The 14833-nt window shown below is 39.9% G+C and overlaps 1 protein-coding gene across 2 annotated transcripts in view; it reads left to right on the top strand.

Annotated features, from left to right (window-relative positions):
• The window catches only part of SLC12A2 (solute carrier family 12 member 2), a 111283-nt gene that overhangs the window by 71516 nt on the left and 24934 nt on the right, over positions 1-14833 (top strand). For both annotated transcript variants that reach the window (XM_018567205.1, XM_018567206.1), the window contains exons 13-19: positions 285-386; positions 1674-1829; positions 5088-5187; positions 6138-6249; positions 6436-6576; positions 8645-8751; positions 12058-12137. In XM_018567205.1, coding sequence (XP_018422707.1) covers positions 285-386; positions 1674-1829; positions 5088-5187; positions 6138-6249; positions 6436-6576; positions 8645-8751; positions 12058-12137 — 798 coding nt within the window. The remainder of the gene's footprint in view (positions 1-284; positions 387-1673; positions 1830-5087; positions 5188-6137; positions 6250-6435; positions 6577-8644; positions 8752-12057; positions 12138-14833) is intronic.

Consider the following 14833-nt stretch of genomic DNA (forward strand, 5'->3'; position numbering starts at 1 on the left):
TAGGGCAGTTCAGTGCCGAGATGTATAGCACGGTAGCAGTTCCTTTTATTTGGAATCAAGCTGTTTTAGCGCCATATTGGGGTGGGAGCCTAGGTGCATATCATGGCTCCCATCAATAGCTCCCATCAATAGACGAGTACATTCATTTAATTGAGGCAATATGTGGGTATGCCTAGTTTGGGAGTAGGCTTGTATATTTAGTTCTATTAGTGAGTAGATGTTGTCCAGTTTGGTTTGGTTCACATCAAATAGAATTTCAAATGATCTCTTTTTCTCTTTCCTAGCTGAACTAAATGTGATTGCTCCTATCATTTCAAATTTCTTCTTGGCATCATATGCCTTAATAAACTTCTCTGTGTTCCACGCTTCACTTGCCAAGTCTCCAGGTAAGGCTGAAACTTTTTTTGTTTTTCGTGTTGGGCTTTCATTTACTCACTTTATAAACATGGATAGTTTGTGGTTAGAGTAAAAAATGCTTTTGTTAACTAACTGTTCGTTGTCCATGAAGGGTTCCAACTTGTTTAGTTTTAACCTGATGACTGTATTATATGGTCTGCTTGTTTACTAACAAACTGAAGTGACTTTTTTCTTCTTAAGTAAATTCAGCATGAATGCTTTGTGTTTAAAGTTATCATTTCTTTTAGAGCTGGCATTGTTCTAGAAACAGTTTTTGACATGTGTATGTTTGATAAAGTAAATGTTACCTTTATAACAAAATGGCAAAAGGGGCAAGGAAGACAAGATACTTTCTGAAGTCAACACATTAATATAATTGGCAGGGGAGGGCAGATCTTCACACTAAGAGCTCATGCACATGGCTGGAAATGGCTGGACAGCATTCATATCTGATGTATTGCTCTGCAAAGAGTCAAATGTGTGCCCAACAACTGTGTGCAAGACTTGTGCACTGTCCCGAAACCTCTGCATTCGTGCAGTCCACAAATCCCGGTGCACATGTAAACAAACGGATTTGAGTACATTTCCGTACAGCCGCAGCTTCAGCCAGCTTGCCATTGCTTTGTACATGCTGGCTACACTCAGCTGTATGGCACACCTATGACTCCTGTGCAGAGCTATATGTCAGATATGTATGCTGTACGGCCATGTGCAAGACCGTTTACATTTTCCTTTTTGTGGAATTTACTTTTAAGTAGTCATATGAACCGTCTGTACTAGAACGTGTCGAAGTAAAAAGGCCCCTTTTTTTAACAAATAATTTTAGTTATGAATTTTGCCAAGTACTTATTGATCAAGGATATGGTTGAATAAATACTTTGGTTGATCCCATTGATTTGATTTTTGTTTTTGCCCTCGCTGTCAAACCTATTATGCATTGTATTTTTTTCCTTTTTTACACTCGTAACACAAGTTTATCATTGCAATATCTCATTTAAATTTGGATTGTTAAAAAGAGAATTCATAAAACATAGTAAAATATAACACAAGCTTAAAATTATATTTATTTAATTTTTGCAGTGGTGTCCATAAACTCCCTGCAACCAATCAGAATCCAGCTTAGTGTAGGCAGAGTAATGGAAGCAAAATGTTTAAATAAGACCTATAGTGTTTTTGGAGCTATAGTGCCATTATTTATTTATTATTGCTGTTCATAGTAGAGTTGCTAGACAATATTTTATGTCATACCTTTTTTATTTTTTTTATTTTCCTTTTAGGTTGGCGTCCAGCCTTCAAATACTACAACATGTGGGTATCACTCATCGGCGCCCTCCTTTGCTGTGGCGTCATGTTTGTCATCAACTGGTGGGCAGCACTTTTAACATACGTCATAGTGATTGGATTGTATATATACGTTACCTACAAGAAGCCAGGTAAGTAACCTCTCACTGCAGATTCAAGACTTTTAAGCATTGTAACTAAAGGCATCATCATTAGTCATTACACAATGACAGCATTTCACTATAGAGGGTTTGAGGTCCACTGATGTCATCAAGTATAATGCAGGGCCTGTAGCCGTGCATTATATGTGACGATGCCAAGGGGATACGCCTTGAGCACTGACTGCCGAGGGAGCGATACCCCTAGAATTTAACAGGCATTTTTTCCCCCAAAGATGGGCTTTAACTTTTTTTTCTTCTTTTTAACAGTTTAATAGGCATCCAGTGAATGAAGTTAAAGGCATCATGTGCCTTTTTTCAGTTAAACTGTTGTAATTACAGTGATTTAATTTGAAATATGCAAGAGGGCGCTTGGTGTATTGAATAGATTCTCTGAACGATGAGTGTTTCAATTTTTTTCAGGAGCTTTTGAGAGAAGCGTTCCTGTGTGAGGATTAGCTAGGATCTCATTCATAATGGGCTAAAGAATGCAGTGGGTTTAACTGTGAGGTTGCATTGGTCTGTGTTGAGCTGAGAAGCTATTTGTAGCATATCTCACCCATCTGCTGATTTGAGGTATTTAGAAAATATTTATATCAGTGGAATCTATTACATAACACAGCAAGAATTGGATTGGTCTATTAAATAGCTTTGCAGTAGCTTATGAATATGACAGTGATGTCTTTTATGCGACCAAAAACTTCAAATTCATCTATTTAAAAGACAACTCTTGCTTTCTGATAAATTTGGCATTGAAGGACAGGAATTCAACATATTAAAGTGACACTAAAGTCGGGAGTTAAATCTTAAAAATGCATTCTAATACCTTAACCATTACACAAATAAGATACGTTTTTGTCATCACTCGGCTGTAGATCCTCAAATCATCTCTGAATTGGTGCTGACACTGTCCTTCCTTCTGGAGGGTGGATTCTTGTGTACCGCATGGTCCCTGTGTGTGTTGTAAAGTAGCCACCACTCCAAGCTTGCTCAGGTGATGGACAACAATCTTACCTTATAGTTAGCCAATTTGTAGTGAGATTGTGGTCCATCTTGGGAGCAAGCTTGGATCGGTGACTACTTTACAACACACACAGGGACCATGGGAAACAAAAGTAGGCACCCTCCAGAAGGAAGGACAGTGTCAGGACCAATTCAGAGATGATTTGAGGATCTACAGCCGAGTGATACACAAATAAGATGCATTTTTTGTTAATAGTTAAGGTACTTTAATGCATTTTCAAGATTTAACTCCTGGGTTTAGTGTCAATTTAATCTTTTTGTATAATAATGATAACCTTTATTTTATGTACTGGCTCACAATCTCAGTAATATATGTTCTCCGTGGTAAATGTTCAGCTTTAGTGTGTGAGGCCCCATTCACACCTGACCGTTTTGTAGCTCGTCCTACGCTCGATGAACGCTCTACAAAACGGTCAAAAAAATAAATAGCATTGTAGTCAATGGTATCGTTCCCACCTGTCCGTATTTCCGCCCGTCCCGAACGCACTACAAAACGGCCCACGCATGAAAAGGTCCCGGAGTGTTTTTGCTGCGTATTGGTCCGTTTTGTAGGGCATTTTCCATTTGGAATCGCGCGACTTTTTTACCACGAATCGCGGTAAAAAAAACGCGTGACGGTCGCGCGACAGACGCGCATATTGCAATACGCATAGGTGTGAATGGGGCCTTACCCTGAAGAATTTTTGTTCTCTTATGGAATTCTCTGGGCTCAATTCATAAAGCTGTTTCCTCTCATTCCATGCTGATTTTCTTGACTCCCTACACACACACACACACACACACACACACACACACACACACACTTTATAACACACTTTATTCAGCCTACTCTGTTACAACTGCTATTATAACACTTTCAGTGTTATTTTATCACACGATTTAACTCCTTGACTTTAACTTGCCTTCTTGCCTCTGGTTCTGATTGTGAATTTCAGTGGGTGTCTTTTAAGGAATAGGGAGGAAGAGTGGTTTGAGTTGGCAATAAAATACCAGTTTGCCAGCTAAAATACCAGTTTGAGAAAATAAGATTTTCAACTGTCATGTTCAGTAAATGCTGAAAAATAAGGATTGCAGATCTTAGTTATGTTTGTGATTTGAAAATGTTCAGAAGAATATTATCTTTAGATGAGCTAAGCAGCAGTGTTAAAATAACTCGCCCTTCATCTTGATAATTTAAGCCTTCTGTCTTTGGGAGCATTCCCTACACAACTTTAAACAGCTGTGTCTATAGTATCCTAATAGCACCAAGTCAAATGGAAACACTTCTTACTGCATGCAGGAAATTTCTAAAAAAACCTCTATATGCAAAATGGAAACATTACAGGGACAAGTCTATACATTTGTATCAGTACTTGTAAAAGAATTACATATAATACCTATTCAGTATTTGGATGTTTACCAATATTGCAGGCTCCATTTCTATTACACTTTATAAAGTTGATCTATTTTCCTGTCTTAGAAGGTCAAGTTAGCCAAGAGGGTCATTGATGTGGACATGGCTGCTTGGGGTGATGAGGAACTAAAATGTATCAGCATCGGAATAGTGTGCTGCAGGTGTCTAGTGACAGCTGCCATTGTGACAAAGCACAGATGGCGACCACATTTTCTAACTGAATACGCACGTGACTGGGTTTCTTCCTGCACTGCACACTGTCAATCTGCTGTGCAGTTTACGAAAGGCTCCAGCTCTTTTCCTTCCTGGGATATTTCCTGTGAAGTCTTCTTTCAGTTTATTATACAAGAAAATCCTTTGTTTGACTATGCCTTTGCCAGAACAAGTTTGTTACCAAAAAAAGAAATTATAGTGTTTTTTCTTCGCATTGTTTTGTAATCACAGTCAAAATATGATCATCAAGCCACTTGTAGTGATGAGTAATATTGGTTAACCATATTGTGTGTGGGCTCCTGCATGGTTGGCATTGCCTGTGGGAACCATTTTGGTTAAAAGCTGATAACCAAATACAGCAATTCCTGAATCTGAATGAGTCTTCATTCAACCAGAAAGTGCGCAAGATCAGTTTTCTGATCCAAAGGTAAGTCAGTGCCATAAAATTGTACCACACAAATAACTTGTATAAAACCTGGATGTTGGTGGGGTGCTATGCAGTGACCTCATATTTTTCATGTTAAAGTTTCATGTTCTTTCCGGGCTTTTTTTCCCCTCTTATAAATGTTTGTTCTTTACATAAAAATTTATTTTAAAGCATATTTTTTTTTTTTCTTTTTCAGATGTGAATTGGGGATCTTCAACACAAGCCTTGACCTATCTGAATGCACTACAACACACTATCCGGCTGGCCGGTGTGGAAGACCATGTGAAAAACTTCAGGTAAAATAAAGCAGAAAGTAAAGTGGTCTAGATTGTCCTCCGCTCCTGCTGCATACATGCACTGGTGTTCGCACTTACAAATCAAGCAATCAGAAAACCTTGTTTTGTGCTCTGATTATTTCCATATGAAAAACACATTTTTATTAATTTAAACATGAATGGCTGTTTGGAAAAACCAACTCAGTTCCAATAGTTACATAGTATTGAGGTTGAATAAAGGCACAGGTCAATCACGTTCAACCTTTGTGTGTCTCTGTGCGCTCGCGCGTGTGTGTATACGAGTCCGTGTGTGGTCTAGTTTTTAAGAGTACCTGTACCCCTGTATGTTATGGTCCCTGAGGAAGGTATTTAAATGATTTTTGAATGATTCAATACTCTTTGCTGATACTACTGCTTGTGGAAGAGTTTTTAAAATGTAACCGCTCTAACTGAAAAGAAGCCCCTACGCCCTTTGTGGTTAAATCTTTTCTCCACCAATTTTAGGTGGTGGCCTCTAGTCTTTTTTTTAGGGAGTTTACAGTAAAAGGTTTATTGCTGATGTTGCTATCACCATTTAACAATTTGTATATCAAAATCATGTCTCCTCTTAATAGCCTCACTTCCATTGTGAACAAGTTTAAATTTAGCAGCCTTGTCTCATAGCTTTGGTCCCCCAGCCCCTTAATTAGTTTTGTTGCCCTTCTTTGGACTCTCTCTAGTTCAAGGACATCCCTTCTGTGTATTGGTGACCACAATTGAACCGCATACTCAAGATGAGGCCAAACCATTGATCTATAAAGTGGCAAAATGATTGCTTTGTCTCTACAGTACATTCCCTTTTTAACTTGGTCAATGCCATCCTTGTCCTTTTCTTCATTATTTGGTTAATGTTAATGACCTGAAAAACAAGAATGTAGGGCAGGGCATGTTGGTTGTGCACAGCCTTATGATTCTATTTCTCATCCCATTAGGCCGCAGTGTCTTGTTTTGAGTGGTGCACCAAGTTCACGGCCAGCTCTTCTACAGCTAGTTCATGCCTTTACGAAGAATGTTGGTTTGATGATCTGCGGGCATGTGCATATGGTAAGATATACCCATATTTTTCTACTTTTGTTCCCATTATTTTAATGGGGCTTTACAGCTTCATACCCGATTTTAACTTTTTCAATGCCTTTCCCAGTGGTGAATTTTTTTTTTCTTCAGCATGTGCCTTTTAATATAATGTGAGATTTAAATGCCCTTTTTTAATATTTGTTTTAATTTGTACAGGGTCCTCGTAGACAAGCCCTAAAGGAAATGCTTACAGATCAAGCAAGATATCAGCGATGGCTTATTAAACATAAAACGAAAGCTTTCTATTCTCCAGTGCATGCAGAAGACTTGCGGGATGGAGCCCAATATCTCATGCAGGTACGGTCATTACCCCACCTCTGTTTACTATTCCTTTAACGTAATCACAAGCTTTAGAAAAATGGCTTATCCGTTTACACTTGTATACCTTAAAGTATGGCTTCAGGCTAAGTAGATGTAAATTATGGGACATACATGGGTACTGAAGCATAAGCTGACCACATTCTTATGTGCGGGCGCCTTTAAACATAAGTATATAGAGCAAAGGGTCTATCGGATTGCATTTACCTGTATTTTGTAATAGATCCCTAAGAACCCCGGGCTACAACTTTATCTATAACGAATAACCCTATAAAGTGCTAAAAAAAAGTTTAAATAGCACCTGTAAAATGTTCACATCAAGGAAAATAAAAATACCTACACAACTGAATGCTGTAATGCAGGAGCGGGGAACCTCCAGCCCTCCAGCTGTGGTGAAAGTACAAATCCCATGAGGCATTGCAAATTTCTCACAGGCATGACTCCCAGAGACAGATGCATAATGAGATCTGTAGTTTCACCACAGCTGGAGGGCCAGAGGTTCCCCACCGCTGCTGTAACGGATAATCCATGTAGAACACTAACTGTGAAAATAACAAATTAATTTTAAAGTGCTCACTTCCACAATTCCTTCTAAGCATAAATATGTAAAAAATCTTAACTCAATACTTAAAAAAAACAAAAAACAATCACTTTTCATATATATATAAAACATGTGTGACAATATCCTTTTAAAACCCATCAATCGTGCTTTAGTGCAAAAAAGTCAGTTTTTACATTAAAGTGCTCTTCAGTGCAGTTTCAAATACCACCCATGTGTTCAATCTTCTTGATCACTCACTCACCAGAGGTTGTTGGTCACCTTAAACAAAATGACCATACACCGCTTTCTATTAAGTAGCAAACTTCTTCCTCGATCTTCAAATATCTGGCTTGCTCCCACTCCACTTTCTTATATTTGGCCTCCCCACAGCTCAAAGAAAACAAACACAACCCACCATATAAAACCATTAAATAAGCTTTATTAAAACATAAATTGCACTTACAGACTGAAAAACGATCATTCACTCTTCCTCCTACCGGTATAATATTATCTACATGTATTTTGTGTTTAACTCTGCTCCAGTGGTAGCACACTCTGCTTTCTCAGGAGCAGTCTCTCTGCAGAGATCCAAGCTCTCGTCAACACTAGACCACACCACAACACACCAGTAGGAGTGTTTTCTCCTGCTTTAGGGCCCATTCAAAATGAGAGGGCTGCAGGAACACTGTGCCAGAGTAGACAATAAGTAGATCCCATCACACTCCTGCCCGGATGTAACCGGTGGGTGCTGAAATGACAGCAGATGCCTCTGCAGATCGGTACAACTTAGTAGAAAAAAAAAACCGTGTGCTATACAATGTGACACATCTCTTGTCAATAAAGAACATTGACAGAAAATCCTATTGGAGTGCAAGTGACTTTCTACTGAGTTGTACAGTAGACAATGAAGCACTTTGCAACATGAACAGGTCACCACAGGAGCAAAAAAAATCTTTAATATAGTTTATTTCTACAACTACATTGACTGAATCTGGAACTATTATTTAAGGTTTACATATTAGTGACCCCGCACTCCATTTGTCTCTTCAGCTTACAAATATTGTGTTACCTCTTATTGTCTAGTTGCAACTGTAAAGCCACTCCGGAAAAACTGATTTATTCACGGTATCAGATAGGTTTAAACTAGGCTCAGGACTACGTTTGGGACTACTGTTTGGTAAGGTTAGATACAGTATATACACGTATACACTTAAGGTTTTAATATTTAAATTTTAAAACCGACGTGTGCATAGAAATTTGTTTGGGCATTAAGCTGTAACTTGTCTCTGGTGCTAAAGGGGTTAAGCATATTTTATAGGTCTCCACAGACCTCACGCATAAGATTTTGAGAATACACACAATATAATCTTTTGATACCAGATATAATAAGTTGGCAGGCAGCTCACACACTTTGGCTTAAAGGATGAGTTAGAAAAATGTGCGTTGGGGGAGGTGCGTTTGCTTTAAATGACTGACTAGACCATGTACCGTCTCTTTGAACTATAGGCTGCTGGGTTAGGACGTATGAAACCAAATACTCTCGTTGTTGGCTTTAAGAAAAACTGGCTTCAGTCTGATATGAAAGAAGTGGAAACCTACATTAACCTAATGCAGTAAGTACCGGCAGCGCAGTTGTGATCAAAGTGCAGATTTCTTGCATTATATCTTGACCATAGAATGTGCTGTTTCCTGGAAATGATTGTTTGCTTTCATTATGCTTTTTAAGGTGTGTTGTTTGTCTTTGAATTTAATGTGTGTGCCATCAGGGGCTTAAAATATGTCATAGCAAAGCATTTAGAAATAAGCTATAGAGGTCAGCAAAGGCTTGTTTTAAAGAAGAACTCCGGGCATATATATTCTTCACCCTTGCAGTCGGGCTACCCACGCATTTCAAGAGTTAAGTGCTCATTTTTGTCTAGGGACCAAAATAACAAAGTTATACTCATCTGAACCTCAGAGCCGGACGGCTCTTAGATTGCACCGTGCTGCCACGCTCACCCTCCGCTCCTACGGTCTAAGGTCCTGTGAGTTATCATGTCCTATACAGTGTTAGAACCTGAGGCACCAAGGGACATTTTATTGCTGGGCTGGGGGGAATGGTCAAACAGCCAGTCAGCTGTGAGGTTCAGGTGAGTATTACTTTGTTATTTTGTTCCCTAGAGGAAAATGAGCACTTAACCCTAATGCAAGTGATTAGACCTTGCATAGACATGCTGACATCAGCAGGGCTTAGACCACTGGAGCCTGGGGGAGAAGAGGTTGCAGGGACTGGTCTAGCCAGGCAGGACAGAGGATCAGGTAAGTATATTTTCTTGATTTGCACCCCTAGATCGAAGCGAGCAGTTAACCCATGAAGTGTAGGGGTGAAATCCTGGAGTTCTTTTAAGATATTTTTGCTATTGCTCTTTGTATATCAAGGATGCCTTTCCCCTTATAGTTGTATGTATGTTTCTATTTTCATAATACCAGAATCAGTTTTGTTTTTACACCTTCAACATTTGATTTTTAGTTAATAAAACAGAAAAATCTCCATCTGTTATTTGATTAAGCCGGCCAGATACTAGCTGTTTTCATTCATCCTTTGGGCTGCACACAAAAGAAAATCGGTCAAGTTCCACCATTTACACTAAACAGCCTGGATCTCCCACTGCGGCTATTGATTAGGGACAGCCAGGTCTGCCGCTGTCAGAACAAAAGCTTCAGCTGATTGGCTGCAGTCACTGTTCTGCCAAATAATTTCATCTTTGCGCTTTCAATAAAAGTCAGTTGAGTATTTGATTTTCATTGAGACGACACTGCAAAAATTTCATCTAAATTCCTGTGAATCAGTCAAAATTCCAACAGTGTATGGGCACCCTTGTGGGTTGCAGTTTTTCCTCTGCATTACGAGTGTCCTGTTTTTTATCTTACCTGAGTCTAATGTCTGCTGCGCCAGTTGTGAGAAGCTTTTTCAGCGGCATGCTCCCTCTGCCGAGTAATTTGATTTTGATTTATGACATTGCTCTCAGCTGCTTTCAGTAAAGAAAACAAACAAACAACAAGGGATACAGTATTTGTATGAGGGACAGAGGGGCGCAGCAGCGGAGTCAGGCGGCACACATACAAGTCTTTCTCAGATGATTACCGTCAATTACTGTTTCAAAATATCTCATCTTTCCTGAAACAAGTCTTGCCTGGGTTATGCCTGATTTTCACAGCTGGACCACGGTGCTGACTGGCTGTTAATGGATTTATTTACAAGAAATTGTATATTTTGCATATCGCAAAACCTTGAGCGCATTCAACGAAATCATCACGTAGAAGATGTTAAACTGAAATTTGTATAGCTTGTGCTGAATCCACGTTTGGAAGTCGTAGTAATTCCTTTATGAATATATTGTTCATTCCAGACTGATTACAACTGGTCTGGTTATAGCATGGATTTCTTTTCCTTCGCTTCAATAACTTTGAATCTTTACAAACCTGTAAAATCCAAACATCCTGCTTTGATCTGTGGTGCGCACAGTGCCACGTTCTGCTACACCAATGTTAAAGTAGAACTGAAGCCAAAACTTTTGTATAGCGTAATCTGTCCCACACCATCTCCACACTCACAGAAAGCTTCAACATGGTGGTGCATAGATTTACGAGATGGGACACCACTGCGCCCTTGAAACATCATGTTAGTCTTTATAGAATGCCAGTAAACCATTTAAACTAAAACCATGTATGTGCACTGGCATTTTTGTTTGAGGGTAACCCTACAAGCGCTAAACAGGGTGGATGGAGGGGCACCAGCTACCAGAATACCGGAACAGTGACTATAACTCATTGGATACAGTCAATGTTCGTTTGACAATTTTCCATCCAGCTCCTTCATTTTTTCCGTCAAAATTTGTGGAGCTGGGTGGTCCCAACAGGGCCACCCACGGCTCGGATGTCAGCCACTTCAGCAGCATGGCTACCTTTAGCTAAAGAGACTGCACAGCAAAATCACTTGCCTTTTGGCTCTGGTGTCTTTTTAAAAAAAAACCAAACAAACAAGCAAGCATATGCCCTGAGCACTGATTGTACCTGCAGCAGGTATATACGCCATGTATGTTTAGGTGTGTGTGTGTATATGTCTATAGATATCTATCTATCTAATATTTGTAGATACACGTGCACTCATCACTTGCAACACCAAATTACCACAATAGATGGTAATCACTTGCAAAGGTGGAAATGGGCTTTTAAAACCTCCTACTAAACTCTCTGATAAGATGTGATGGCTGGAATCTGTAACAAGACTTTTGTCAGGGTAGCTTAGAGTGACAGAATGTTTCACATTGGTAGACTAGAGCTCCTCGTCTTTTAATAGAAAACTGCATAATATGCAAAAAAAAAATTTCTTTACCCAATTAATTTTTTTAAAAAATTGAAATCATATTTTTTGGGGGAAAGTAAAACCCCACTATATGTTTATGTATTCCTATTCCTACAGCATAACAAAAAATATTTTTCCTTTTTAAATTTTTAGTTGCTTTGTAGCAGAATTATACATCGGACCCTAAGGCCAGCTTCCAAGCCCTGAGATTTTTAACCCTTTGTTAGGTCAGATAGCCCTGCACATCTAGTTTACAGCTGCTAATGGAGATCTGCCAGCACAGTACAAACCAGGTTAATTATGGTAAACATCAAATCCCCAGCCCCGTCCTTAACATTACATTAAATATCATGTTTCAGCAAGTAAAAAGGCAAGGAGCAATGTTTGAATATTTTTTATGCTGTGTGAATGGGAGCATTTAAACATATAAAGTAGGTGTTATCTCAGTTTGGCTGCAAAAGTGGAAACAAACTTTAAAAGTAGTTAACTTTAAATTTTTATATAATGTTGCTGTGTATGCATTCAAGCTATGCTATGCAATGGTGATCTTTAAACACATCTTTGCTTTTTCTAGTGATGCATTTGACTACCAGTATGGTGTAGTTGTTATCCGACTCAGAGAAGGCTTAGATATTTCACATCTCCAAGGACAAGGTAAGTCTGTTTCAAGCATAAAAAAAAAAAAACTGGAGTGAAAACTAATGTACAACTTTTATCAAAACACACTGGACCTGTAAAAGTAAAATATTCACAGCAACATACATTAAAACCTGTGTGTTTGTTATGAGGTTGTTTTCGAACAGGAAATAAAGCTTATGTGGCTACTGATATAATGGGGATTATCTGGTGTCATTAGTTTTGTACTTTTAATACACTATTTTAATTATAATTGCAGCCCAAATGAGCCTCTACTCTACCCCATTTACTAAATGTTGATTCCTACCTGTTGTGGCTCTGAATTCAATAGAAATGCTAAGGGTGCACTGGAGGTAGAAGAATACAATAGTTTGAAGTGAAAAGGTCAGATTATTACAGTAGAAACTTTTTTTACAAGTTCATTCAGACCCTGTTCACTATAGCTGACCATACAATGCTCGAATTTCGACCGAATCCTGTTGACCTGGCCATAATTCGAGCAGAGTTTGCTCACATGCCTGTGTCAGACACAAGTTGACTTTTCAGTCGACATTTGTTGAAGAAGCTGGTCACTGTCTGGGTATTTTTGTCAGTGGCACAGCCATGCCTGTCACAATACAATAGCACAGCGGGGAGAGGAGGGGATTCCCCATCCATGCTGTTTAGCATGGGTGGGAGAATCAAGCTTTTCTTCTGAAATGTGTTTGTCCAGCTTAAGTTGACCTCTGATGTAGAAGATGCAGTAATCTAGAACAGCTTGTTGAGTAATCACCATTCATCAGTGTTCAGGGGTCTGAACTACTGATTGGCTGTCAGGTTATTTATAAAGTACATTAATGTATAATGAACAATTTGCTGTTTGCCTAGGAATGACTATGACCTGCCAACTGCCATTGCACTGACTGTGGATGGCGCCGCCACATGTAGATATTTGAATAACGTCACCAGCCCACAAAATGAATTGCTGCATCAAATGTTGATTTATTGTCGTCTGCTGTCTCTTGGTTGCAAGCACTTTTGGAGCCACGGAGGGTCCCCTTCATCAGTCTCAGAGATGAGCTTGATGAAAGGAACCCTGCGTGACCCCGAAAGCAATTGCAACCAAGAGACAGCAGACAACAATAAATCAACATTTGATGCAGCAATTCATTTGGTGTCCTGGTGACGTTCTTCAAATATCTTAGTGGCTTGTAAGTGCCATCATGATCCAGCTCTACAACGTGAAAGTAAATCAAAGATAGGCACAGAGAAGCCTTTTCTAGCTGGAAAAAAAGGCTGATATCAGGCATCATGTGGTGTCTGCTCTTGGGCAGTTTACCTTTAGGAGGTCAAAATGGTATACACGATCACTGTAATTCGTAACTGTGGATTTCAAGAGTTAAAACCATGTAAATAAATAAATTGCTCTTTTTTAGTGTTTCCTTTGAATCATGGTTCGCCTAACCTTCATGAGAAACTGTTGTGTTTTTCCTTGTGCTGTCAATGGTTGATGGCTATATTAATAGAATGACACTGCAAATATAATTTTAGCTAGAGGGGAATTTCTACTGATTGCTCCCCTAGCTGACAGTTGTCGTTTGGTAATTAGAACACCAGTACGTATTAGCTGTTAGCGATTTGTTCTGCCCATAAAGAAAATCTTTTTACTAGGTTACTGTGGAAAAATACCTAATAAACCAATAGGGATCAGCAACAGGGACTAGACCAACACAGCTTGTAGTGACAAGAATATCATCAAGGACATGAAGAGGATGCCAGAGCGAGGTGTGACAGGACAAGCTATTATTTCAGGGTTTTCTCCACCCCTCATACAAAGGACATTGTACGGCAGGAAATGGGGGCCAGAAAAGCTGAGAGCTCCTAATTATATGGGCAGGGTGAAGTTGGTGGACAATAATTTTGCTGACAGAGCATTTTGTAAACGTTGCCCTCTGTCTCCTGTAAGCGTTGTGGATTTTTAGACAATAGAAGGAATGTATGACGTAGCACAGATGTGCATCCACCCTTTCATTGCTGTAAGCCCATATTCCTTTGTAAGCCGTGCATAGTAGTCTCTATTTTAAATTATTATGTAATGATAGAATATGGGGGTTTCCATTACGGACCTTTACGGAATATGCTAGTTGTTTGGCCATCATGCTGATCCAATGCTTTGATGCTTTCTGGGACACATTTGTAAATCAGGATTCAGAGTTCACTTTCTAATCTACATTTTGTGCCATGTCAGTGACACACTAATGTAAGACCATACACGGCTTGAATTTTGGCTGATTTCCTGGTCAGTCGGCCGAAAATCAACATGTGGGTGGCCGTGTCACCATCACCCAGCTCCAGTGGCGTAACCAGAGTTACAGGCACCCGGGGCAGAACAAAACTTTGCTCCCCCCCTGGGTCTCCATAAGCTGTCTCCTGCAGAGACCCCCACAGACCCTGCAGTCTGCCGGATCTCAGGGGGGCTGTGCAGGATCTGTGGTGGGCTTTGCAGGCTGCAGAGACCCCTACGGATCCTGCAGAGGCCCTGCAGTCTGCCGGATCTCAGGGGGGTTATGCAGGATCTGTGGGGGGCTTTGCAGGCTGCAGAGACCCATATGGATCCTGCAAAGCCCCCCACGGATCCTGCAAAGCCCCCCACGGATCCTGCAAAGCCCCCCACAGATCCTGCAGAGTCCCCCTGAGACTCTGCAGTCTGCCGGATCTCAGGGGGGCTGTGCAGG

The sequence above is a fragment of the Nanorana parkeri genome, unplaced genomic scaffold (assembly GCF_000935625.1).
Source record: "Nanorana parkeri isolate BGI_ZX_2015 unplaced genomic scaffold, ASM93562v1 scaffold1020, whole genome shotgun sequence".
Taxonomy (NCBI): domain Eukaryota; kingdom Metazoa; phylum Chordata; class Amphibia; order Anura; family Dicroglossidae; genus Nanorana; species Nanorana parkeri.